The sequence below is a fragment of the Physella acuta genome, unplaced genomic scaffold, assembly GCF_028476545.2.
Source record: "Physella acuta isolate Inbredline_101_S28 unplaced genomic scaffold, ASM2847654v3 ptg000591l, whole genome shotgun sequence".
Classification (NCBI taxonomy): Eukaryota; Metazoa; Mollusca; class Gastropoda; family Physidae; genus Physella; species Physella acuta.
In genome coordinates, this window is record NW_026732110.1 from 450,747 (window position 1) to 478,362 (window position 27,616).

Sequence of the window (27,616 nt, forward strand, 5' to 3'; positions counted from 1 at the left end):
TAGGTTTCTGTCAAAGTTTTAGGTTCCTGTCAAAGTTTTAGGTTCCTGTCAAAGTTTTAGGTTCCTGTCAAAGTTTTAGGTTCCTGTCAAAGTTTTAGGTTCCTGTCAAAGTTTTAGGTTCCTGTCAAAGTTTTAAGACCCTGTCAAAGTTTTAGGTTCCTGTCAAAGTTTTAGGTTCCTGTCAAAGTTTTAGGTTCCTGTCAAAGTTTTAGGTTCCTGTCAAAGTTTTAGGACCCTGTCAAAGTTTTAGGTTCCTGTCAAAGTTTTAGGTTCCTGTCAAAATTTTAGGACCCTGTCAAAGTTTTAGGTTCCTGTCAAAGTTTTAGGTTACTGTCAAAGTTTTAGGTTCCTGTCAAAGTTTTAGGACCCTGTCAAAGTTTTAGGTTCCTGTCAAAGTTTTAGGTTCCTGTCAAAATTTTAGGACCCTGTCAAAGTTTTAGGTTCCTGTCAAAGTTTTAGGTTACTGTCAAAGTTTTAGGACCCTGTCAAAGTTTTAGGTTCCTGTCAAAGTTTTAGGTTCCTGTCAATGTTTTAGGACCCTGTCAAAGTTTTAGGTTCCTGTCAAAGTTTTAGGTTCCTGTCAATGTTTTGATATGACAGGATTAGTAGGAACTCTTCGGCCAGTGTGTGTTTATAACTCAGGGAGCTTAACTTGAGCTCACTGAATGTCTTCCAGACAGTTATCAAAGTACTGCTCACAGTTTAACCCCCTCCCCACACACACACAATTCTTCATGCTTTAAACCCCCCCCCTTACCTCCACATACACAAAAAATTGCTCCTTCTCTAACCCCCCCCCCCCACACACACACACAATTGTTCCTACTCTACCCCCCCCCCCAAAACACAATTCTTCCTACTTAAACCCCCACAATTCTTCCTACTTTACCCCCCCCCCCCACCCACCCCACACACACAATTGTTCCTACTTAAACCCCTACATGCCCACAATGTCCAGACTAAAAAACTAGCCAGTGAAATCAATGAAACCATCTATTACCTCGGGTCGACCCGGACGTTTTCAGGTAGGCGTGATCTGACACGTCCATTTTAACTTTCTCGTATATACGAAGTATAGAGAAAGTCTTGTAATCGTGCAAAAAAAAATCGAGATTTTTACAAATCTCGACGTTTTACACCTCACTGATACGGAAAAACATAATTTTGCAATCTTGTCCGTATGTCTGTGTGTCTGTCTGTCTGTCTGTCTGTCTGTGTGTGTGTGTGTCCGTGTATAAACACGATTACTTGAGTACCGTTACAGCTAGATTGATGAAATTTCATATATAAGTATTTTATAAAAATCGTAGATCCGTATCAACTTTTGAGCGATTTCCAATAACCGGAAGTGGTACTTTTCCTACTTTGAATTTTTCAAAAGCCTATAACTTAAGTACTATTTCAGATAGATAAATGAAATTTCACATGTAAGTAAAAGATCTAATTCTCTACCTTCTGATAAATTTTGAGTAATTTCAGTTGACCGGAAGTAGTAATTTATGCTACTTCCGATTTCTCAAAAAACTAATGTAAATTTTTAAAGTACTAATAATATTGCGCACTAGTATGCACTTTTTTATTTGGCGTTCACTTAGTGTGCAATTAAATTGTCTACGAGATTTTATTCTATTTGTAAAACTTTAAGTATTTAAAATGGATTAAAAATCATGTCTATACCCCGAGTTCCCATTCCCTGTTATTTTATATAAAAATATTCGAGAAAGTTTAGGGGAGATCACTCCTGGTTTATTTTAACGATCTTTTGCTGCTGTAGTCTTAAGCTGAGATTTTTATGACATTCAGTGTTTATATATATATATATATATATATATATATATATATATATATATATATATATATATATATATGTATATATATATATATATATATATATATATATATATATATATATATATATATATATATATATGTATATATATATATATATACATACATATATATATATGTATATATATATATATATATATATATGTATATATATATATATATACATACATATATATATATATATATATATATATATATATATGTATATATATATATATATATATATATTTATATATATATATATATATATATATATATATATTTATATTTTTATATATATATATACATATATATATATATATATATATATATAGGCTATATATATATATATATATATATATATATATATATATATATATATATATATATATATATATATATCGTTTATTAAAGCATAATGTAAATGAAAGAGTTATACTCTATAAAGTTTAAGGTGTGTATTTAAAGATAAAACGAGTCCTGCCCATAAATATCATAATGCCACGACTATGTTTAAAGCTTCATATAGCAAATTAAAATTTCAGTAGAGCTATCATTAAATCATTCCGCCATCTTCCATCCTATGTTTAGTGAAGCTATTTTTAGACTGAATGACGTTTTTAAATAAATGGCCAGTCATCAAAGACCGGATCACGTGGTTAAATCTCCTTACCGTGATAGCCACTTCTGTCCTTCATTTCTCTAGTGCACTGGGCCACTAGGCCAGGGAACGTTGGGTGGGTCAGTTGGCCTTTCTAGGCTGACCCATGGTTGGCCTTTTCTAAGCTGGCCCATTGTCGGTCTTTTCTAGGTTGGTCCGTGGTCGGTCTATTCTATACTGACCCATTGTTGCCCAGTAGTTGGCCTTATTTAAGCAGACCCATGGATGGACTTTTCTAGCCTGGCCCATGGATGGACTTTTCTAGCCTGGCCCATAGATGGCCTTTTCTAGCCTGGCCCATAGATGGACTTTTCTAGCCTGGCACATAGATAGACTTTTCTAGGCTGGCCCATTATGGCCTGTAGTTGGCCTGATCTAGGCTGACCTATTATGGCCTGTAGTTGGCCTGATCTAGGCTGACCTATTATGGCCTGTAGTTGGCCTGATCTAGGCTGACCTATTATGGCCTGTAGTTGGCCTGATCTAGGCTGACCTATTATGGCCTGTAGTTGGCCTGATCTAGGCTGACCTATTATGGCCTGTAGTTGGCCTGATCTAGGCTGACCTATTATGGCCTGTAGTTGGCCTGATCTAGGCTGACCTATTATGGCCTGTAGTTGGCCTGATCTAGGCTGACCTATTATGGCCTGTAGTTGGTCTGATCTAGGCTGACCTATTATGGCCTGTAGTTGGCCTGATCTAGGCTGACCTATTATGGCCTGTAGTTGGCCTGATCTAGGCTGACCTATTATGGCCTGTAGTTGGCCTGATCTAGGCTGACCTATTATGGCCTGTAGTTGGCCTGATCTAGGCTGACCTATTATGGCCTGTAGTTGGCCTGATCTAGGCTGACCTATTATGGCCTGTAGTTGGCCTGATCTAGGCTGACCTATTATGGCCTGTAGTTGGCCTAGACTGGGGCTTAAGTAACTCCACGAGCTATGCTGTCCTGTCTGTGTTTACACCGTCCCTCCCCCCCCCCCCCCCCCCTCCCCCATATCATCTAGCCCCCTCACATCGCTAACGAATATAAAAATTTGTTTTCGTTTGATCCAGTTTTTGTGTGAAAACACGGGATAAAAGTGTGATTTTTTTGGCTGATGAGGTGCGGGGGTGGATGAAGAGAGGGAGAGTATGTGTGTGATTGTGTGTGTGTGTGTGTGTGTGTGTGTGTGTGTGTGTCAGAGAGTGTGTGTAGCTGTATGAAATCTCGCGAGAAATGAAAAACACGAGAAGAGATTAAAGATACAGGAGAGGCTTTAGGCGGCAGATAAGTTCTGCAACAGCAAGAGAAAATACGTTGAGCTAATACAAACAGAATAATATATGAGGACAGACAGGTTAAACTAATGAGGACAGACAGGTTAAACTAATGAGGACAGACAGGTTAAACTAATGAGGACAGACAGGTTAAACTAATGAGGACAGACAGGTTAAACTAATGAGGACAGACAGGTTAAACTAATGAGGACAGACAGGTTAAACTAATGAGGACAGACAGGTTAAACTAATGAGGACAGACAGGTTAAACTAATGAGGACAGACAGGTTAAACTAATGAGGACAGACAGGTTAAACTAATGAGGACAGACAGGTTAAACTAATGAGGACAGACAGGTTAAACTAATGAGGACAGACAGGTTAAACTAATGAGGACAGACAGGTTAAACTAATGAGGACAGACAGGTTAAACTAATGAGGACAGACAGGTTAAACTAATGAGGACAGACAGGTTAAACTAATGAGGACAGACAGGTTAAACTAATGAGGACAGACAGGTTAAACTAATGAGGACAGACAGGTTAAACTAATGAGGACAGACAGGTTAAACTAATGAGGACAGACAGGTTAAACTAATGAGGACAGACAGGTTAAACTAATGAGGACAGACAGGTTAAACTAATGAGGACAGACAGGTTAAACTAATGAGGACAGACAGGTTAAACTAATGAGGACAGACAGGTTAAACTAATGAGGACAGGCAGGTTTAACTAAAGAGGACAGACAGGTTAAACTAATGAGGACAGACAGGTTAAACTAATGAGGACAGACAGGTTAAACTAATGAGGACACACAGTTTAAACTAATGAGGACACACAGGTTAAACGAATGAGGACACACAGGTTAAACTAATGAGGACAGACAGGTTAAACTAATGAGGACACACAGGTTAAACTAATGAGGACAGGCAGGTTAAACTAATGAGAACAGACAGGTTAAACTAATGAGGACAGACAGGTTAAACTAATGAGGACAGACAATTTAAACTAATGAGGACAGACAGGTTAAACTAATGAGGACACACAGTTTAAACTAATGAGGACACACAGGTTAAACGAATGAGGGCACACAGGTTAAACTAATGAGGACAGACAGGTTAAACTAATGAGGACACACAGGTTAAACTAATGAGGACACACAGGTTAAACTAATGAGGACACACAGGTTAAACTAATGAGGACACACAGGTTAAACTAATGAGGACAGACAGGTTAAACTAATGAGGACACACAGGTTAAACTAATGAGGACTGACAGGTTAAACCAATGAGGACAGACAGGTTAAACAAACCAGGACCTCGTCATGTTAAGTGTTACGTCACGTATAGAGTTTTTATAAAAAAATTAATGTTACCCAGCCTGTTAAACATGATGGCGCTAAACATTGCTATGCTAATGAGGGAATCTTTAACTAGCGTTAATTATGCTAATGAGGGAATTTTAAACTAACGTTAATCATGCTAATGAGGTAATCTTAAACTAACGTTAATCATGCTAATGAGGTAATCTTAAACTAGCGTTAATTATGCTAATGAGGGAATCTTTAACTAGCGTTAATCATGCTAATGAGGTAATCTTAAACTAACGTTAATTATGCTAATGAGGGAATCTTAAACTAACGTTAATAATGCTAATGAGGTAATCTTAAACTAACGTTAATTATGCTAATGAGGGAATCTTAAACTAACCTTAATCATGTTGATGAGGAAAAAGTTTTTTTTTTTTCTTTTTGTTTTTTTTTAATGCCGAACAAACGTATTTTAAATTCGTGGGGAAAAAAATGCCCGTCTTTCAATAAAGCCTAAAGGGCTAAGAAGCAGGAACCACAATCCATTTTTTTATATTTCTGATTAGGTGTTCAGTATTACTTCCCTTGACGATTAGGATGAGGGTAGTTTTTATTGCGTGGATCTTTCCGGTTTGTTGTTGATGTTGATAATGATTATAATGTTCTTGCTAGTGTATTTTGTTGTTGTGGATTTTCTTTTGGTTTTTAAAAATTATTGCAGCTTAAATAATTCGGCCATCATATTTAATATATGGTCTAATTTAATATAGAGGCTGGTCAAATAAAAAAATAAGAACATAAAGATTTATGAGAGAGATAAAAATAAAGCACATTTCAATCTCAACACCTCCCGATGTCACCACCTCCAAATGTCACCACCTCCCGATGTCACCACCTCCAAATGTCACCACCTCACGATGTCATCACTTCACAATACCAACTCAAACGATCAAATAACCTCCAATGTCAAATTTTAATAAAGTTAAAATTTAAGTGAGAGCGCCTTTAGTTTAGGGAGGTAATGAGGGGGGGGGGGGGAGATGCTCAGACATTTTGAGACAACAAATAACAGAAAGAAGTGGCGGAGCAATCGTGACACATCCCAGTATTTTAAATAAAGGGGATGTAAGCAGTTATTTTTAGATGCTAAATGTATTTCATCGGTTACTTCCCTTCCCCTACTTACGTTAACAAGGCTATCCCAAAACATCTTTTACACCACAGCCATATTCACATGACGTCACGACTCACCTGGCGAGGTCCAGGATCATAAGGTTGGCGCTGTCCCTCAGGTAATCCTTGCAGACGGCGTCCGTCAAGTTGACGTCACTGGCCGAGCAGTTGGTGTACAGGTCGCCGTAGAGGCCGGTGCCGTTCAACACGTCATCCGTCCGGCACAGGCTCCGGTTGACTTCCGGTCCGTCCATGCTGGGGTCAGCGTGTGTCCGGTCGTTGTTTCTTGTACGGGCCTTGAACCAGGCTGGGTGACATGGTCAGTCCTGTGGGGTGGGGGGGGGGGGGGGGGGGAGAGAAGACACACTTTAACTTTGTACCGGGCTGGGTGACATAGTCAGTCCTGTGGGGTGGGGGGGGGGAGGGAGAGAGAACACACATCTTAACTTTCAACAGTCCTGTGGGGTGGGATGGGGTGGGGGGGGGGAGAACACACATTTACAGTTCTGTGGGGTGTAAACTGATAAAATTCCCTAACTAAAGCAGACCAATGCATCAACTATCTGTCTAGACTCTAGATAGTCTGACACTACACGTACATGCAACCCTTGGAGCAACAACAAAATCTAGACAACTTTAATACAACAAAACATTTCTGGTACAATTATTTCAAGTAGCCCGTCCTTTGTTGGCCATAACAAACTAACCTTTGACTTTCGTTAACATTCAGCTAAATGACTCTTTCATTAATATTTAACTAAATGACTCTCATTAACATTCAACTAAATGACTCTCTCATTAATATTCAGCTAAATGACTCTCTCATTAATAATTAACTTAATGACTTTCTCATTGATAATTAACTTAATCAGAGGAACTGTTGGCCAAGTGGGAGCTGGTGTAAATAAATGACGTCACGCTTGTTTTGTCTATTTTTAACCACTCCACATCGTAACGCAGCGTCACAAAAAGTAAGACACCCCCCCCCTAAAAAGACGTGACAATTCTGGGCTTCCTTATATTACAAATTAATCAAAAATAAATTTTAAAATATTTATTTTGATTATAATTAAAGCCAACTTACTGTTTCTATTTTGAATAAATAAATAAAGCAATTAAAAAGTTTGTGCTTTACCTAATTATGTATCAGTTTTTCTCAAACATTGTGTATGTGTGTACATACTTAATAAACATATGGTATTAAATAACACCGTCCAAACAGATATTTCATAAGTTTTCCCAATGATTATGCCCCCTGTGGATATAAATCATCTGATGTAACCAGTTCTTTAACGTCACGGCGGGCCGCGTGTCTCCAATTAGTGGACACACCTGGCTCAATGCATCCCTTGCGGGGGGGGGGGGGGGGGGGGGGAGGTTGCTCCACCCCACCCCTCTCCCCCGAAGAAAGTCTACCGAACGAAATGAAATTTTTATAGAAAACATATACTTTACCAGTGTCCACTCCCCCCAAAAATGTTGTCCGCCCCCCGGAAAATATCAAGTACCCCCCCCCCCCGGAAAAAAAAAGTCTGGAAGAAACAATGCCTAGTACTAGCCGTGTTTTTAACACGTTTTTAACACGTTTTTATTAACTCAGCTTCGCGTGGATGTGTTTGTTGTTAAAATTGACATCGAAAATTAGCCCACTTCTGATTGCTCTATAGATCTGAAATTTGGCATGCAGGTTACTTTCGCCTAACAATTTCAGATGCAATCATAAAAACTAGCAATTAGAGACCGTAATTAGCTTAATTTAATTACGCCCAAAGGACCATAAAATTGAGGACATGATTTCTAAAGATACCGACAAGACTGGAGGCTTGTTGACACAGTTACTTCGGCCCCAATCGATGTGAGCGCGCTGGCCGTGATCGTATAGTGGTTAGTACTTCGCGTTGTGGCCGCGACAACCCAGGTTCGAATCCTGGTCGCTCAAGATTTTTTTAGTCCGTGTATTTATAAACACTTAGTCAATTCATACTTAATCAAGTCATTAGATAAAGTAGAAAATAAACTATATAAAAAACTTTTTTAAAAACCACGTTTTTCATGTGTAGCAACGGACTAAAAAGGAGAAAATAAAATACTTAAAAAAAACTTTTTAAAAAACCACGTTTTTCTTGTGGACTAAAAAGTAGAAAATAACTATTTACATACATTTGATGACAAAAAACGTGGGTCGGGCAGATGGGTCGGGAAATTTGATGGTGAACGTACCCACGTTTTTTGTCATCAAATGTATGTAAATAGTTATTTTCTACTTTTTAGTCCACAAGAAAAACGTGGTTTTTTAAAAAGTTTTTTTTAAGTATTTTATTATTAACTCAGCTTCGCGTTTGTGTGTTTGTTGTTAAAATTGACATCGAAAATTAGCCCACTTCTGATTGCTCTAGAGACCTGAAATTTGGCATGCATGCTACTTTCGCCTAACAATTTCAGATGCAATCATAAAAACTAGCAATTAGTGACCGTAATTAGCTTAATTTAATTACGCCCCAAGGACCATAAAATTGAGGACATGATTTCTAAAGATACCGACAAGACTTGAGGCCTATTGACACAGTTACTTCGGCCCCAATCGATGTGAGCGCGCTGGCCGTGATCGTATAGTGGTTAGTACTTCGCGTTGTGGCCGCGACAACCCAGGTTCGAATCCTGGTCGCTCAAGATTTTTAGTCCGTGTATTTATAAACACTTTTTTAAAAACCACGTTTTTCATGTGTAGCAACGGACTAAAAAGGAGAAAATAAAATACTTAAAAAAAACTTTTTAAAAAACCACGTTTTTTATGTGTAGCAACGGACTAAAAAGGAGAACGGACACGGTAACACATTGTTAACGGTGACACGGTTGGTACGCTGGGCATGCTAAAATACACATAAACACGTTTTTCCTTAACTCAGCTTCGCGTTTATTTGTTTGTTTATGGGAGATTTGATCACGTGATTCGTGAGTAGATCTCCACGCCAGCAACGTAAATTACACCCTTTCTCTGTTTAAAGCGTATCGGTCGCTCAAGATTTTTTTAGTCCGTGTATTTAAAAACACTTAGTCAAGTCATACTTAATCAAGTGATTAGATAAAGTAGAAAATAAACTATATAAGAAACTTTTTAAAAACCACGTTTTTCATGTGTAGCAACGGACTAAAAAGGAGAAAATAATATACTTAAAAAAAACTTTTTAAAAAACCACGTTTTTCTTGTGGACTAAAAAGTAGAAAATAAATTTTTCTTTTGTGCTTCCTCGAGCTGTGCAGATTCTTGTGATGACTGACAAAAAACGTGGGTCGGGAAATTTGATGGTGAACGTACCCACGTTTTTTGTCAGTCATCACAAGAATCTGCACAGCTCGAGGAAGCACAAAAGAAAAATTTATTTTCTACTTTTTAGTCCACAAGAAAAACGTGGTTTTTTAAAAAGTTTTTTTTAAGTATTTTATTGTTGGTTTTTTTTTTGCCTTGGGTAGTTTTTTATATTTTTTTTAAAACGTCTGTCTCTAGAAAACTAATTTGAATGTCTGTAACTGTGAACTGGCTTTCTATTGTTGCTCTCTCTCTCTCCTCATCTCCTTAATTAATTCCCTTGCTGGACGGATTAATTCCCCTGACTGGGAAAACCCAAATATAACGAAAGCTGTGACGTATGATGTGACGTATGATGTGACGTATAATCTGTTTCCGGTCCTTGCTGAGAGATTGCACTGGTGGCATCCAGCTCGTGACGGAGTGCACTTCCTGGTGACACAGTGCACATCTTGATGACACATGACACAGTGCACATCTTGATGACACATGACACAGTGCACATCTTGATGACACAGTGCACATCTTGATGACACATGACACAGTGTACATCTTGATGACACATGGCACAGTGCACATCTTGATGACGCATGACACAGTGCACATCTTGATGACACATGACACAGTGCACATCTTGATGACACATGACACAGTGCACATCTTGATGACACATGACACAGTGCACATCTTGATGACACATGACACAGTGCACATCTTGATGACGCATGACACAGTGCACATCTTGATGACACATGACACAGTGCACATCTTGATGACACATGACACAGTGCACATCTTGATGACACATTGCGCAGTGCAATGGTACCTTAATGTTTTGATTGGTACCTTAATGTTTTGATTGGTACCTTAATGTTTGGATTCATTGGTGCCTCAATGTTTGAAAATTAGAACGATTGAAAGCGTGAAATACGACCGTAAGAAGGTAGAAAAATCGATAGAAAAATCAATAGCTTGGATTAATGTATTATCTGGAGATCGATAAGACTTAGCAGGAGAAAAAGGAACAAGTCGTATTGGCTAAGTGAGAGTAGCGTGGTGAGGTGGGGTGGGTGGGGGTTGGGTAATGTGGGGGTGGGGGGGGGGGGAGACATTTGTTCAAGGTAATCTTGTGGGGGGGGGGGGACTAATGACGCAACGCAAAGATGTGTGTTCTTCAAAAGCTAATCAACTACACATGTGTCGGCTAGTCAACTACACTTGTGTCGGCTAGTCAACTACACATGTGTCGGCTAGTCAACTACACATGTGTCGGCTAGTCAACTACACATGTGTCGGCTAGTCAACTACACATGTGTCGGCTAGTCAACTACACATGTGTCGGCTAGTCAACTACACATGTGTCGGCTAGTCAACTACACGTGTGTCGGCTAGTCAACTACACGTGTGTCGGCTAGTCAACTACACATGTGTCGGCTAGTCAACTACACATGTGTTGGCTAGTCAACTACACATGTGTCGGCTAGTCAACTACACATGTGTCGGCTAGTCAACTACACATGTGTCGGCTAGTCAACTACACATGTGTCGGCTAGTCAACTACACATGTGTCGGCTAGTCAACTACACATGTGTCGGCTAGTCAACTACACATTTTTTGGCTATGACAATGGTCACAAACCTTCCACTACTCCCCGCAAACACCTTACCCCCCCCCCCCCCACAAACACACACAAACACACACACACATTCATACAATCAAAATCAAATGAAGCGAGTGACAGTTATGGTATGTTAGGTTTGTGGAGAATTGTGTATCATAATCGACATTTGATTTTTTTAAACTCTATTCTAGTTGTATAACGAATCTTTCTTGTATAGATGCGATTGTTGATATTTTGATTACGGTATGAGTTAATGTGCTGTGTGTTGTGTGTGTGTGTGTATGTGTGTGACCTTGACCTAGATCAGGCGGTCACGTGTGACAAGCAGATCGAACAGTGTAGACCAGTAGATAGATCTATTTATAGCTCGACGTTATCTGGCACACAAGGGGAGGTAACTACCGCCTTGACGCCATGTTGTTTACGTCTTACACCCCGCTTAGCAACGGCACACATACAAGTTCGGCGGTTGACGCAGGCGAGTTGAGCAAGTTGTGAGCATTTGGTACGAGGGTAACACGGGATAAAAGGTAGGAATAAAATACACGTAATCGGCGAGTCGATAGCGATAAATACAACGTGTTTTGGCTAGTCATTGATCATATAAATAAGGTGTTTAAACACATATTTTGGGCTAGTCATTGATGATATAAATAAGGTATTTAAACACATATTTTGGGCTAGTCATTGATAATATAAATAAGGTATTTAAACACATGTTTACGTCTAACCTATGAATGGATAAAAACACAACCATATTTTGTAGATATTGTGCTATAAATTTTATTATCCGCTAAAACCCAATTTGATTAAGGAAATTTTACTGTAAACTTTCGTTTTTATAGCCGCGAGCAAAGTTGTTGTGCGGATAAAACAGCAGATTACTGTACATTTAAACAGGGTAGATAGCAGGTTATTGTTGTGCATGATATAAGCCAACGAAAGTAAACTCGATATAAAACAGATGAAAACATTTTAGTTAAGTGCCGTCTGCTACGTTATTTGCTGCACATAAACCGTTAGCTGACGTCTGCTGGTTTGTTGACGTCTGTTGACGTCTGCTGGTTTGTTGACGTCTGTTGACGTCTGCTGGTTTGTTGACGTCTGTTGACGTCTGCTGGTTTGTTGACGTCTGTTGACGTCTGCTGGTTTGTTGACGTCTGTTGACGTCTGCTAGTTTATTGATGTCTGCTGGTCTGTTGACGTCTGTTGACGTCTGTTGGTTTGTTGACGTCTGCTGGTTTGTTGACGTCTGTTGACGTCTGCTGGTTTGTTGACGTCTGCTGGTTTGATATACCAACAGACACCCACCTTTTAACTCGAGCAGACGATAACTTCACCAAAAGATAGAGTTGTCTGCTGATAGACCCAATGCCGTTGTTCCAGACTTAAAGAACGCGAACCTATCATACCATGTAGCTAAACCATCGCAAAACTTCATCAAACTAAATGAATACAGTCCCTAGGATAAAATCTGTTGTAGTCTCTCCTACAGTCCCTAGGATAAAATCTGTTGTAGTCTCTCCAACAGTCCCTAGGATAAAGTCTGTTGTAGTCTCTCCTACAGTCCCTAGGATAAAATCTGTTGTAGTCTCTCCTACAGTCCCTAGGATAAAATCTATTGTACTTTGGTGAGTGAGTACTTGTATGTGTACCCTGATGACCGGGATGTTTTGTTGAGTTTATCATCCACACAAAGATGATGATTAGCGCAAATGTAGGACACAGGTGTCAGGATATGACCTGATAAATGACAAGTTGATGTCAGGCTGAGCCGTGATGTATGACGTGATTAGCCCAATCGTATGACATGTCTATTCCAGTTTTAGACCAGCGAAGGTCGTGCTAATGTCTAATTCTAGAGAATTTAACTGCAGCACTTAATTCGCTTAATTTTAATTTAATTTTTAGACATGTTGACGTCACTTCCCTTTTCTATTATAATTGACGTCACTAATTGCGAGACAGCTCCGTCTGACCAACACACAGATTTTTTTGAACGGTGTCACCGCCATATTTGTTCTAAAAATAGCCGCCCCAGACTTCCTGGTGTTTTTATCTCATGCCAGTCAAGCCAAATGACAAGTGTCATTTCAGCAATGGCATGTCACTAATGGCATGTCTCTCATAGCATGTCTTCGTGGCACGTCATTTATCTCATGTCATTAATGTCAAGTCACTAATGTCATGTCACTAATGTCATGTGACTAATGTCATGTCACAAATGTCATGTCACAAATGTCATGTCACAAATGTCATGTCACAAATGTCATGTCACAAATGTCATGTCACAAATGTCATGTCACAAATGTCATGTCACAAATGTCATGTCACAAATGTCATGTTGCTCAGGGTTCACACATACTTAACACCTGTACACCACATCTGTGCATAAAACGATATGACAAAATGACAGGGCGCATTTTTATACACTGATATATAAAGGGCAGAATGGGGCAGCTAAAGCCAATACAAGGGCGGAACACGACTGTATACGTGCATAGAACAGCTTTGTATAGGTAGATATTAGATATGTTAACTAGTGATAAGTCAGTAGACCGTCCCTGAGTCTACCCAGCTCTGAAGGGTACCTAACTCACGTTAGGGAAAGTAAAGGCGGCTAAGCATAGTGCTGACCACACTATCTCTTCATATGTCGAGGTCACAGAAACAAGTGAACTCCACTTGACTTGCCCCATAGATCCTCAGGTTTGAAAAGGGAACTTTACCAGTGATGTGGATCACAACCAGGGGAAGTAACACGACCAACAATGACAGAGTGACATGGGCAGACAACTGTTGCAAGTACACGGGTAAAAGATGGTAGACGATTTTATAAAAATATCCAACTGAAACTAATCCGTAATGAAGTTAATTTTTTTTAAAACCCAATCAAATAGAGTTAGTAAAGTAATGATAGTCAGGATTATAATGATCTGTGTGTGTGGTCCACACTACCACACCCCACACCCTCCCTCACAATTCTGCTCCAACAGCGGGTAAAATTTAATCCATTTTGATGTATCAGCTCTGACAAGCTCCTGGCACATCCGCTATGAACTTATTTGTTGCCAGTTTGGGTTATTGATTATTCAATACAATTCCCGTTTTTAGCGTCCAATTTTCTCAACTGAAAATGGCTTTGTAAAATTTCTCCGAAAGTATTTTTGTACTTTGGTACTGTAAATCTTTTTGTCCGTTAAACCAATTTGATTATTGAAATTTTACTGTAAACTTTTAGTTTTTTTGTCGAGACCAAACTTGTCGGGACAAATAAAAAATAACAGATTACTGTACATTTAAACATGGTACATAACATGGTACATGTGAACTTAAGGACATAACAAATTACTGTACATGTAAAGTGTAAAGTACATCTAAAGTTAGTACATAACAAATTACTGTATATGTAAACTGTTGGCTAATACAAATTCGCCTTTCTTACATGGGAACTTTCGGTACATATATCAGGAATTGTCTTACAAATAAAAATACCAGCCTACGTGCAGAGTTTCTTCCAGGCATCTCTTCGGGGCAAAGCCCCCCCCCCCGAAAAAATTTGACCGCCCCCCCCCCCGAACGAAATGAAATTTATATAATTTATATAGAAAATATATACTTTTAACAGTGTCCGCCCCCCCCCCCCCCGAAGAAAGTCTACCGCCCCCCCCCCCCCGAAAATTTCAAGTGCCCCCCCCGGAGAAAAAAGTCTGGAAGAAACACTGCCTACATGCCTTCTGTTAGATGCACCCCTATACACCATTGTGTTATATGCACCCCTATACACCCTTCTATTATATGCACCCCTATACACCCTTCTGTTATATGCACCCGTGTACACCCTTCTGTTATATGCACCCGTATACACCCTTCTGTTATATGCACCCCTATACAGGTTCAGAGGTTAATGAGCAAGGTTTATTACAGTTAGAGTCAAAGACTCGACAGCTGAATGTGACACTGGCAGTTGTCACTGGCAGTTGAAGGTGACAGTTGACGGTGACAGTTGAAGGTCACAGCTACCAGACATGTGTCGCTGGGGATGTGAAGCTTTCAACTCGGTAAGTTCAAGGTGAAATGAGGTCAAGGCTAGGTAATGTCAAGGTCAAGTAAGGTCAATGTTTGGTGAGGTCAAGGTCCTATAAGTTCAACGTGTAACGAGTGTGAACTGTGTTGCGAGCCACTACCAACAGCTGAGTGGGTCCCACAGTAAACAGTGTTCGAGTGATCTCCCCTTACCCACAGTAAACAGTGTTCGAGTGATCTCCCCTACCCACAGTAAACAGTGTTAGAGTGGTCTCCCCCTACCCACAGTAAACAGTGTTAGAGTGATTAGAGTGATTTCCCCTTACCCACAGTAAAGAGTGTTAGAGTGATTAGAGTGATTTCCCCTTACCCACAGTAAACAGTATTAGAGTGATCTCCCCCTACCCACAGTAAACAGTGTTGGAGTGATCTCCCCCTACCCACAGTAAGCAGTGTTAGAGTAATCTCCCCCTACCCACAGTAAACAGTATTAGAGTGATCTCCCCCTACCCACAGTAAACAGTATTAGAGTGATCTCCCCCTACCCACAGTAAACAGTGTTAGAGTGATCTCCCCCTACCCACAGTAAACAGTGTTGGAGTGATCTCCCCCTACCCACAGTAAACAGTATTAGAGTGATCTCCCCCTACCCACAGTAAACAGTGTTAGAGTGATCTCCCCTACCCACAGTAAACAGTGTTCGAGTTATTTGAGTGATCTCCCCCTACCCACAGTAAACAGTGTTAGAGTGATTAGAGTGATTTCCCCTTACCCACAGTAAAGAGTGTTAGAGTGATTAGAGTGATTTCCCCTTACCCACAGTAAACAGTGTTAGATTGATTAGAGTGATCTCCCCTTACCCACAGTAAACAGTGTTGGAGTGATCTCCCCCTACCCACAGTAAACAGTGTTCGAGTGATCTCACCCTACCCACAGTAAACAGTGTTGGAGTGATCTCCCCCTACCCACAGTAAACAGTGTTCGAGTGATCTCACCCTACCCACAGTAAACAGTGTTGGAGTGATCTCCCCCTACCCACAGTAAACAGTGTTAGAGTGATCTCCCCCTACCCACAGTAAACAGTGTTCGAGTGATCTCACCCTACCCACAGTAAACAGTGTTGGAGTGATCTCCCCCTACCCACAGTAAACAGTGTTAGAGTGATCTCCCCCTACCCACAGTAAACAGTGTTAGAGTGACCTCCCCTACCCACAGTACTGTTTATGGGAGAAGGAAATTGTATATAGAAGCTTCCAGACTGATATTGGGCTGATCCAGTGTTGGAGATCAAAGGGAGTTAAGTAGTAGAATAAGGCAAATATTTCAGATGACACATAGAGATTGGAAAACATCGTTTTGTGTCTTTTTTCAGACGTTCATATGCTGTAAATCTTGTCCTGTTTCAGACGTTCATGTAGTGTAAATCTTGTCTTTCAGACGTTCATGCGCTGTAAATCTTGTCCTGTTTCAGACGTTCATGTTGTGTAAATCTTGTCTTTCAGACGTTCATGCGCTGTAAATCTTGTCCTGTTTCAGACGTTCATGTTGTGTAAATCTTGTCCAGCTGACGATGATGTTGTGTAAATCCTGTCCAGCTGACGATGATGTTGTGTAAATCTTGTCCTGTTTCAGACATTCAGGTTGTGTAAATCTTGTCTTTCAGACGTTCATGTGTAAATGGTGCGGCACGCGCTACTGCAGGGAGTGCCTGAAGGGTGAGTTCACGGGACAGATGAGGGAGGCTGTGATCTGCGCCAAGTGCAACCAGGTGAGGTCAAATAGACTCAGACAGGGGGAGATTACCTCGACAGGGGGAGATTACCCAGTCAGGGGGAGATTACCCATGACGAAAAGAGGTGTATCAGGATAGACAACCTGAATTTGTCAGCTCTGCTATTTTAGAATGTCATTTTGAGTTTTCGCGCATGTCATTCATTCATCAACATCTGCTGTTTTCAACCAAAAGTATGCCAGTTGTCTGTTCTTCAAATACATGTGCATCTAAAGTACTTTTGACAAAGTATTGGAGCTATCTAAAATCTTTTCATGAAGTCTGCCAATCGTCTTCAAACAATGTTTAACAAAATAGCGCGTTCTGCTATCTAACTTTCTTTTCCTAAAGGTATTTGCAGTCAACAGTTGACTTCATTTCTATTCCAGAAAAATTGCCAAGGTCAAAAGGTCGAGACGGTTCTCAAAGAATACATGAAGGATGACGAAAATGGCGGGAAACGCGGGGCAAAGTCTGCCGGCAGTAGCAGAAGTGGCAGCCCCTCCAAGAAAGGAAAAAGTGGCGGGAAAAAATCTGGCAAATCTAAATCTGGCAAATCCAAATCCAAATCAGGCAAAAAGGGCGGGAAAAAGAAGAAGAAGAAGAAATAAGGATCGCGTGGCACGTGTTTATCGTTTAGAATTTCTAGCATTCAAATGTTATGTACAAATTACCCGATAATGGAACATTTCTCAGTGGGCTGAGATAAAACCACGGCTTTCTAGACTGGCGGGATGACGTCATCAGTTTATGAGTAGATGCTCACGCAAGTCTAGACGCTATCTGCAGATAGCGACCGTTTGAAAGCCCCGCCTCAGTATCTGAATGTGAGAAGCCACCAGCCACAGAGAAAGATAATCTTTCAGCTCCCGTCCGTGAAGTATTTAGATCATTTCTCACTCAGGCTTATTGCCCCTGCTCTCTCGTAACTCTCCTGTAATGTCAGAGGGCTGGTCCCTCATGGAACTCAAGTTATTATTCGTTATCGTTAGAGTTATCGTTAGAGTTATTGTTTGAGTTATAGTTAGAGTTTTTGTTAGAGTTATCGTTAGAGTTATCGTTAGAGTTATTGTTAGAGTTATCGTTAGAGTTATTGTTAGAGTTATCGTTAGAGTTATTGTTAGAGTTATTGTTAGAGTTATTGTTAGAGTTATTGTTAGAGTTATCGTTAGAGTTATTGTTAGAGTTATCGTTAGAGTTATTGTTAGAGTTATTGTTAGAGTTATCGTTAGAGTTATTGTTAGAGTTATCGTTAGTTATTGTTAGAGTTATCGTTAGAATTATTGTTAGAGTTATTGTTAGAGTTATCGTTAGAGTTATTGTTAGAGTTATCGTTAGAGTTATTGTTAGAGTTATTGTTAGAGTTATCGTTAGGGTTATTGTTTGAGTTATTGTTAGAGTTATCGTTAGAGTTATTGTTAGAGTTATCGTTAGTTATTGTTAGAGTTATCGTTAGAGTTATTGTTAGAGTTATTGTTAGAGTTATCGTTAGAGTTTTTGTTAGAGTTTTTGTCAGAGTTATCGTTAGAGTTATTGTTAGAGTTATCGTTAGAGTTATGGTTAGAGTTATTGTTAGAGTTATCGTTAGAGTTATAGTTTTATTACTATACATCGCCATTACTAATGAGCGCCAGTGTGAGAGGTTGATGACGTATCTAATTAAACCAAACCGAGTGATGTGTCGTGACAGTGTCAGTTTTCATCAAATCTTTAAGTTAATTTTATGTTAAAATCATCAAATAATCATTCTAAATGACACTTTTAGTTAGAATCATCAAATAATCATTCAACAATCATCCTATTTTCGTATTAAAATCATCAAATAATTATCAAAATATGACGATTTTATTCTTCTAAAGTATCAATTAATAAAAAAAAGACGATTTTAATCTTATTAAAATCAATCTTCTTATAATTCTTCACTGATTTTGTCTTTACTTATAGAAGATGTAATAATTAAGTGTTCTTTTTTTTTCAGTCTGAACAAATGTTTTTTTTTAAACTATTTTTAGTACAACCTAGGATACATTTGACACATTCGTAGACACAGACACATTTCTAACATCTAGACACAATTGAGACACATTTGACACATCTAGACACACTTGAGACACTATACTTCAAGGATTTCTTCAACGCTTCCCGTTTCCCCACCCACACAGTCCATGACGTCACCTGGAATGTCCCCAGGGTTTAACTGACAACATGACATGTCATGACAGATTAATTACGTCATAGATGTCAGCAACTAGCAGAACTCTACCCACCCGAGACAGCCAGTTATATTGTTTTCGTCGATTTGTTATTGATTTGTTATTGATTTGTTATTGATTTGTTTGTTATTGATTTGTTATTGATTTGTTAATTTGTCTTGTCCATGTTCGTGTTGACTAGGACAAACTTCCGCTAATTTGTCTCAGCCATTTCCTGTGTCCAATTGCTCGGCAAGGGCATTAACTGTGTGTGTCTTAATGCCACAGCTAGTTAAGATCGTTACCTCCCCTGAGGCCACCGACTTTAACGCGAATAACAGAACGGATTAGCAATTAACATCGATTTTAATCGAAACAGATCATCGTGCCTCGGGGGTTAGTTATTCCTGGAATCTTATTCAACTTGCGCGGTACAATTATGGTACGACTGGTGGGCGTGTTGGTCTGACACGTATGTCGTACGTGGTTGTCTGACACGTATGTTGGACGTGCCCGTCACGTATGTTGGACATGTCCGTCACGTATGTTGGACGTGTCTGTCACGTATGTTGGACGTGTCTGTCACGTATGTTGGACGTGTCTGTCAAGTTAGTTGGACGTGTCTGTCACGTTAGTTGGACGTGTCTGTCACGTATGCTGGACGTGTCCGTCACGTATGTAGGACGTGTCCGTCATGTATGTTGGACGTGTTTGTCCGTCACGTATGTTGGACGTGTCCGTCACGTATGTTGGACGTGTCCGTCATGTTTGTTGGACGTGTCCGTCACGTATGTTGGACGTGTTGGTCTGACACGTATGTTGGACGTGTCCGTCACGTATGTTGGACGTGTCCGTCACGTATGTTGGACGTGGCCGTCTGACGTGTATTCACATTGTCTGTTAATGACCTGCCTTTACCATTCCCCGACTTTTAAGAACTGTTGTACCGATAATTGTAGCGTTTAATGAACGTCTACAGTTGTCAAAGTCTCGATTTCGACTTTTTGCACGATTACAATATTTCATCTATTTCCTCTATAGGTCTACTCCGTATACAAGAAAGTAAAAAACCTATGTTTGTAAGTAAATATGTTGTTTTAAAAAACAAATCGAATATAGACCAAATTCCGGGCAATTAAAACCGTCTGAACTAGAATGTCTAGCTGTGGATTTCCTACTTCCCTCCCCTAGAAACAAAAGGCCAATAACTGCCGATATAAAGGCCAATAACTGCCGATATAAAGGCCAATAACTGCCGATATAAAGGCCAATAACTGCCGATATAAAGGCCAATAACTGCCGATATAAAGGCCAATAACTGCCGATATAAAGGCCAATAACTGCCGATATAAAGGCCAATAACTGCCGATATAACTCGATCTCGGTCAACATTCTAAACTTTTTTTTATGTAATCAAAAAATCATTTGATAAATCTCGTTAAGGTTTTCAAAAATATGAAATTAAACTTTTGAGACAAAGGCCATTAACTGGAGGCGATGTACTTTTCTATCATAGGAGAGTAGACGGAAGAACAAAGGTAAAGATAGCTTTGATTGGTCAGCATCGAGATCACGTGGGTGGGTTACGTTGACATTAGAGGGTGTTTACAGTCACGTGATGGTCTGGCTAGGTGGTTAGAAGTACATACTAGTACACAGACATAGACAGGTACACATAGAATAAAGACAGGTACACAGAAGACGGACAGGACACATATGATTAAGATATTAGAGTCAGTAGCGTAGCCAGGGTCGTCTCACGTCGGGGGGGGGGATTCAAATTTTTACCCGGGGACAAACTTTTTATTTGCACCCCCCCCCCCTCAAACTTTTGATTTTGATTTGCACCCCCCCCCCCACATACTTTATATATATACCGAGGAGTCTATGCGGGGGGGGGGGGGGGGTATGACCCCCCCCCTAACCCCCCCCCCCTGCCTACGCCACTGGCACAGGTAAGGTTACTGGACTGTGAAAGTGACTCTATTGTTGGCTTTATCTGCCCTTGGTAGTTGACGTCTTCCTTTCTTGTCTGTCCATGTCCGTCTTTGACCGTTATTGTCTACCTTCGCATTTTCTCCTTAGCTATACCTTTTGTTACCCTCACATTTTCTTACCCACACATTTTGTTACCCACACATTTTGTTACCCACACATTTTGTTACCCACACATTTTCTTACCCACACATTTTCTTACCCACACATTTTACCCACACATTTTCTTACCCACACATTTTCTTACCCACACATTTTCTTACCCACACATTTTGTACCCACACATTTTGTTACCCACACATTTTGTTACCTATACATTTTGTACCCACACCCATTTCAGCTCAGTTTAAAAATCTGAACACTTTTCTCTATGAACAAGCTGGAAGTGGTTGCGAAAGGGGGGGGGGGGCTAAAGTAGTAGTTCTTGTTAATGATGGCAGGTAGACCGTGTTGGTGGGGGGGGGGGGGGTAGAGTACAATAGACAGGACGGGAGGACGAGAAGGGTGGGGGGGGGGATGCTGTAAAAATGTTGGTTGAGGAAAGAGTGTTAAAATGATGCACAATGTTTTTTTGTGAAGTAAAGAAGGGGTGTTAAAAAGGTGTAAAAACGTTTTTTTAGGTAGAAAAAATCTGGGAGTATTAACTGGAGTAAAAACATTTGCGCTGGTGCTATACACAGACCTGGTTTAATGGTTCCAGTGTTTGAAAAATGTTAAGTGCTGGTAGCGGCAGACGGGTGTAACATTTTGGTTCAACTCTCTCAATTCAGACACATCGGTCTATGGTGCTAGTTCACTCAGGGGATCTCATTCTGTGGGGGCCTTGAGTTTATCAACAGGGATCTCAATCTTTGGGAATTTTGAGTTTATCAACAGGGATCTCAATCTTTGGGGGCCTTGAGTTTATCAACAGGGATCTCAATCTTTGGGGACCTTGAGTTTATCAACAGGGATCTCAATCTTTGGGGACCTTGAGTTTATCAACAGGGATCTCAATCTTTGGGGACCTTGAGTTTATCAACAGGGATCTCAATCTTTGGGGACCTTGAGTTTATCAACAGGGATCTCAATCTTTGGAGACCTTGAGTTTATCAACAGGGATCTCAATCTTTGGGGACCTTGAGTTTATCAACAGGGATCTCAATCTTTGGAGACCTTGAGTTTATCAACAGGGATCTCAATCTTTGGAGACCTTGAGTTTATCAACAGGGATCTCAATCTTTGGGAATTTTGAGTTTATCAACAGGCATCTCAATCTTTGGGACCTTGAGTTTATCAACAGGGATCTCAATCTTTGGAGACCTTGAGTTTAAGAGGGGATCTCAATCTTTGGGGGCCTTTTTTATCAACAGGGATCTCAATCTTTGGGGGGGGGCCTTGAATTAATTACCAAAAATCTCTGTATTTAGAAAACAGACATCACATTTGATCGTAAAGACCCCCCCCCCCCTCCCACCACTACCACCACCCTAAGCTTTTAAGTAATTAGTCCAAAAAATGTTTGTATTCAAAACTTTTCTTTTCTCTCTCCGTGGGAGGAGCCCCGCTCTTGTCTTGTGACGTCACTCAAGCCGGTAGGGGTGGAGAGTATGTGACCTGCTGGGGGGGGGGTTATAGTTTAGCAAGGTCAAGGCCTGCAGCATCCCCGTCCACGGTAGAGTTGGTGCCCCACGGTAGAGTTGGTGCCCTGCGGTAGAATTGGTGCCCACGGTAGAGTTGGTGCCCCACGGTAGAGTTGGTGCCCTACGGTAGAGTTGGTGCCCTACGGTAGAGTTGGTGCCCCACGGTAGAGTTGGTGCCCCATGGTAGAGTTGGTGCCCCACGGTAGAGTTGGTGCCCTACGGTAGAATTGGTGCCCACGGTAGAGTTGGTGCCCCACGGTAGAGTTGGTGGCCCACTGTAGAGTTGGTGCCCTACGGTAGAATTGGTGCCCACGGTAGAGTTGGTGCCCCACGGTAGAGTTGACCCACGGTAGAGTTGGTGCCCCACGGTAGAGTTGGTGCCCCACGGTAGAGTTGACCCACGGTAGAGTTGGTGCCCCACGGTAGAGTTGGTGCCCCACGGTAGAGTTGGTGCCCCACGGTAGAGTTGGAGCCCCAGGGCAATCAATACCAACCAGCAAACTAACTCTGTTCAAGGCCTCACATAACGACCAAACTCAGCACTGAGGTCAAAGCGCCCACAGTTAGTCCAGCATAATGGAGGACGACTGAAACCCGACCCAGCATGTTGTAATAACCCAGACCCGCCTTCTGTCATCTGTCACCGGACCCGCCTTCTGTCATCTGTCACGTGATACGACAGTCAACAAGTTAATTCACTGAGATAGATCACGATTACCCGACTCAAGGTAGGACACTAAGGTAAACTTTTAACAAAAGGTAGGATACTAAGGTTAACTTTTAACAAAAGGTAGGACAGTAAGGTTAACTTTTAACAAAAGGTAGGACAGTAAGGTTAACTTTTAACAAAAGGTAGTACACTAAAGTTTTAATAAAGGTGGGATTCTCTCATTTAAATTCAGTCGCTTCCCTTGTTACCCTCGTTCACTCCCTACAACAACATACACGTTAACACACCCATCCTCGCGCAATATTACAGTACACACACACACGCAGTAATCCGCCCCACACACTCACTAAACACGACACCACGCCCTGTGTCCATGAGTTAACCACACACTCACTAAACACGACACCACGCCCTGTGTCCATGAGTTAACCACACACTCACTAAACACGACACCACGCCCTGTGTCCATGAGTTAACCACACACTAAACACGACACCACGCCCTGTGTCCATGAGTTAACCACACACTAAACACGACACCACGCCCTGTGTCCATGAGTTAACCACACACTAAACACGACACCACGCCATGTGTCCATGAGTTAACCACACACTAAACAGGACACCACGCCCTGTGTCCATGAGTTAACCACACACTAAACACGACACCACGCCCTGTGTCCATGAGTTAACCACACACTAAACACGACACCACGCCCTGTGTCCATGAGTTAACCACACACTTACTAAACACGACACCACGCCCTGTGTCCATGAGTTAACCACACACTTACTAAACACGACACCACGCCCTGTGTCCATGAGTTAACCACACACTCACTAAACACGACACCACGCCCTGTGTCCATGAGTTAACCACACACTAAACACGACACCACGCCCTGTGTCCATGAGTTAACCACACACTCACTAAACACGACACCACGCCCTGTGTCCATGAGTTAACCACACACTAAACACGACACCACGCCCTGTGTCCATGAATTAACCACACACTAAACACGACACCACGCCCTGTGTCCATGAGTTAACCACACACTAAACACGACACCACGCCCTGTGTCCATGAGTTAACCACACACTAAACACGACACCACGCCCTGTGTCCATGAGTTAACCACACACTCACTAAACAACACACCACGCCCTGTGTCCATTAGTTAACCACACACTAAACACGACACCACGTCCTGTGTCCATGAGTTAACCACACACTAAACACGACACCACGCCCTGTGTCCATGAGTTAACAACACTGTGACCTACTTAGGTCTAGTAATGTTTTATTTTTAGTTTGACATTGTTATAATACCATATATGGTCGATGGTGCAACAACCGGGTTTTTTCCGCTGTCTTACTAAGAGAGTCTAAGACTCAGAAATTTTCCATCAAGATCTGATTGATTGATTCAGACCAGATGACCACCCCAACCAATGGCCACATGAGTTGAAGGTAACCTCCCCTGTTGCCTAAGTCTATAACTAGATCGCCCACAGGCGACACGAGGCAGTCCATCTTGACCAGGCCGTCCATTTTGACCGGCAGTCCATTCTGACCATTTGAACGTGAGAGAACTTAAGTCCTGAGTGTGCTATGCATTCTTAAGTTGTTTAAGTATTCTAGTATTATATTACTTGTGGCCAAGTGATTCTTGATGCTATAGCAGTGTTATGTGACCAGTGGCTATTTTTATAAAGTGTTAGAATCTGTGATAGTATTTTTTCTTACGCTTTGTAAGTTGGGTTTTGTTATTTTCTAAACTAAATATTTTATCTTGTTTAACCTTGTGTTCTGCCACAACTGTGTTCACTTATTAAAGGTTGTATGCAGATTGAATGAGTTGTTAACTTCAATAGTTTCACTAGTTTTCCCTAGACCTCGAAATCGAGCCCTAGTGAGTTGTTGAGTTTGTTTTCATTCAGTTAGGCTTTAGGTCATTTGCATATAACCCCAAGAAAGAATCCGGGGGCGTTCACCATCTATCTGGCTGGTAGATAGGTGTCCGTTACAACACACTCACTAAACACGACACCACGCCCTGTGTCCATGAGTTAACCACACACTCACTAAACACGACACCACGCCCTGTGTCCATGAGTTAACCACACACTAAACACGACACCACGCCCTGTGTCCATGAGTTAACCACACACTAAACACGACACCACGCCCTGTGTCCATGAGTTAACCACACACTAAACACGACACCACGCCCTGGGTCCATGAGTTAACCACACACTAAACACGACACCACGCCCTGTGTCCATGAGTTAACCACACACTAAACACGACACCACGCCCTGTGTCCATGAGTTAACCACACACTCACTAAACACGACACCACGCCCTGTGTCCATGAGTTAACCACACACTTACTAAACACGACACCACGCCCTGTGTCCATGAGTTAACCACACACTTACTAAACACGACACCACGTCCTGTGTCCATGAGTTAACCACACACTTACTAAACACGACACCACGCCCTGTGTCCATGAGTTAACCACACACTTACTAAACACGACACCACGCCCTGTGTCCATGAGTTAACCACACACTTACTAAACACGACACCACGCCCTGTGTCCGTGAGTTAACCACACACTTACTAAACACGACACCACGCCCTGTGTCCATGAGTTAACCACACACTTACTAAACACGACACCACGCCCTGTGTCCGTGAGTTAACCACACACTTACTAAACACGACACCACGCCCTGTGTCCATGAGTTAACCACACACTTACTAAACACGACACCACGCCCTGTGTCCATAAGTTAACCACACACTTACTAAACACGACACCACGCCCTGTGTCCATGAGTTAACCACACACTTACTAAACACGACACCACGCCCTGTGTCCATGAGTTAACCACACACTTACTAAACACGATACCGAGCCCTGTGTCCATGAGTTAACCACACACTTACTAAACACGACACCACGCCCTGTGTCCATGAGTTAACCACACACTTACTAAACACGACACCACGCCCTGTGTCCATGAGTTAACCACACACTTACTAAACACGATACCACGCCCTGTGTCCATGAGTTAACCACACACTCACTAAACACGACACCACGCCCTGTGTCCATGAGTTAACCACACACTTACTAAACACGACACCACGCCCTGTGTCCATGAGTTAACCACACACTCACTAAACACGACACCACGCCCTGTGTCCATGAGTTAACCACACACTTACTAAACACGACACCACGCCCTGTGTCCATGAGTTAACCACACACTTACTAAACACGACACCACGCCCTGTGTCCATGAGTTAACCACACACTCACTAAACACGACACCAAGCCCTGTGTCCATGAGTTAACCACACACTTACTAAACACGACACCACGCCCTGTGTCCATGAGTTAACCACACACTTACTAAACACGACACCACGCCCTGTGTCCATGAGTTAACCACACTTTTACTAAACACGACACCACGCCCTGTGTCCATGAGTTAACCACACACTTACTAAACACGACACCACGCCCTGTGTCCATGAGTTAACCACACACTTACTAAACACGACACCACGCCCTGTGTCCATGAGTTAACCACACACTTACTAAACACGACACCACGCCCTGTGTCCATGAGTTAACCACACTTTTACTAAACACGACACCACGCCCTGTGTCCATGAGTTAACCACACACTTACTAAACACGACACCACGCCCTGTGTCCATGAGTTAACCACACACTTACTAAACACGACACCACGCCCTGTGTCCATGAGTTAACCACACACTTACTAAACACGACACCACGCCCTGTGTCCATGAGTTAACCACACACTTACTAAACACGACACCACGCCCTGTGTCCATGAGTTAACCACACACTTACTAAACACGACACCACGCCCTGTGTCCATGAGTTAACCACACACTTACTAAACACGACACCACGCCCTGTGTCCATGAGTTAACCACACACTCACTAAACACGACACCACGCCCTGTGTCCATGAGTTAACCACACACTTACTAAACACGACACCACGCCCTGTGTCCATGAGTTAACCACACACTCACTAAACACGACACCACGCCCTGTGTCCATGAGTTAACCACACACTAAACACGACACCACGCCCTGTGTCCATGAGTTAACCACACTTTTACTAAAC

At 41.5% G+C, this 27,616-nt stretch overlaps 3 protein-coding genes across 4 annotated transcripts in view; 1 reads left to right on the forward strand and 2 right to left on the reverse strand.

Annotated features, from left to right (window-relative positions):
* Positions 1-6,482, reverse strand: part of LOC131947281 (thyrotropin-releasing hormone receptor-like) — a 31,621-nt gene extending 25,139 nt beyond the window's left edge. Inside the window, exon 1 of the mRNA XM_059308437.1 lies at positions 6,307-6,482. Within this exon, the coding sequence (XP_059164420.1) occupies positions 6,307-6,482 (176 nt within the window). The remainder of the gene's footprint in view (positions 1-6,306) is intronic.
* Positions 6,483-11,588: 5,106 nt separating this feature from the next.
* Positions 11,589-18,328, forward strand: LOC131947300 (uncharacterized). Of its 2 annotated transcripts, XM_059308478.1 has the most exons (4): positions 11,589-11,686; positions 15,084-15,217; positions 16,846-16,950; positions 17,343-18,326. In XM_059308478.1, exons 2-4 carry the CDS (start codon positions 15,185-15,187, stop codon positions 17,562-17,564), a joined length of 360 nt encoding a protein of 119 aa, XP_059164461.1. In that variant the 5' UTR covers positions 11,589-11,686; positions 15,084-15,184; the 3' UTR covers positions 17,565-18,326. The 2 variants fall into 2 exon arrangements, with proteins under 2 accessions (XP_059164461.1, XP_059164462.1); XM_059308479.1 differs by lacking the exons at positions 11,589-11,686; positions 15,084-15,217 and adding an exon at positions 16,774-16,788 and having other exon boundaries at positions 16,823-16,950; positions 17,343-18,328.
* Positions 17,929-18,539, reverse strand: LOC131947301 (putative uncharacterized protein DDB_G0286901; the record flags this gene model as incomplete). The annotated part of the gene is given in 3 exon segments (XM_059308480.1): positions 17,929-18,207; positions 18,209-18,385; positions 18,387-18,539. Coding segments are annotated over 3 exon segments (609 nt in total), but the record flags the coding sequence as incomplete, so codon positions are not given.
* Between the last annotated feature and the right edge of the window lie 9,077 nt (positions 18,540-27,616).

Bases quoted from the DNA above. Each gene is read 5' to 3' on its own strand.
- LOC131947300 (XM_059308478.1), top strand. From the start codon at position 15,185: ATGTGTCGCTGGGGATGTGAAGCTTTCAACTCG. The intron at 15,218-16,845 runs GTAAGTTCAAGG...CTTGTCTTTCAG, and splicing joins GATGTGAAGCTTTCAACTCG to ACGTTCATGTGTAAATGGTG. The intron at 16,951-17,342 runs GTGAGGTCAAAT...TTTCTATTCCAG, and splicing joins TCTGCGCCAAGTGCAACCAG to AAAAATTGCCAAGGTCAAAA.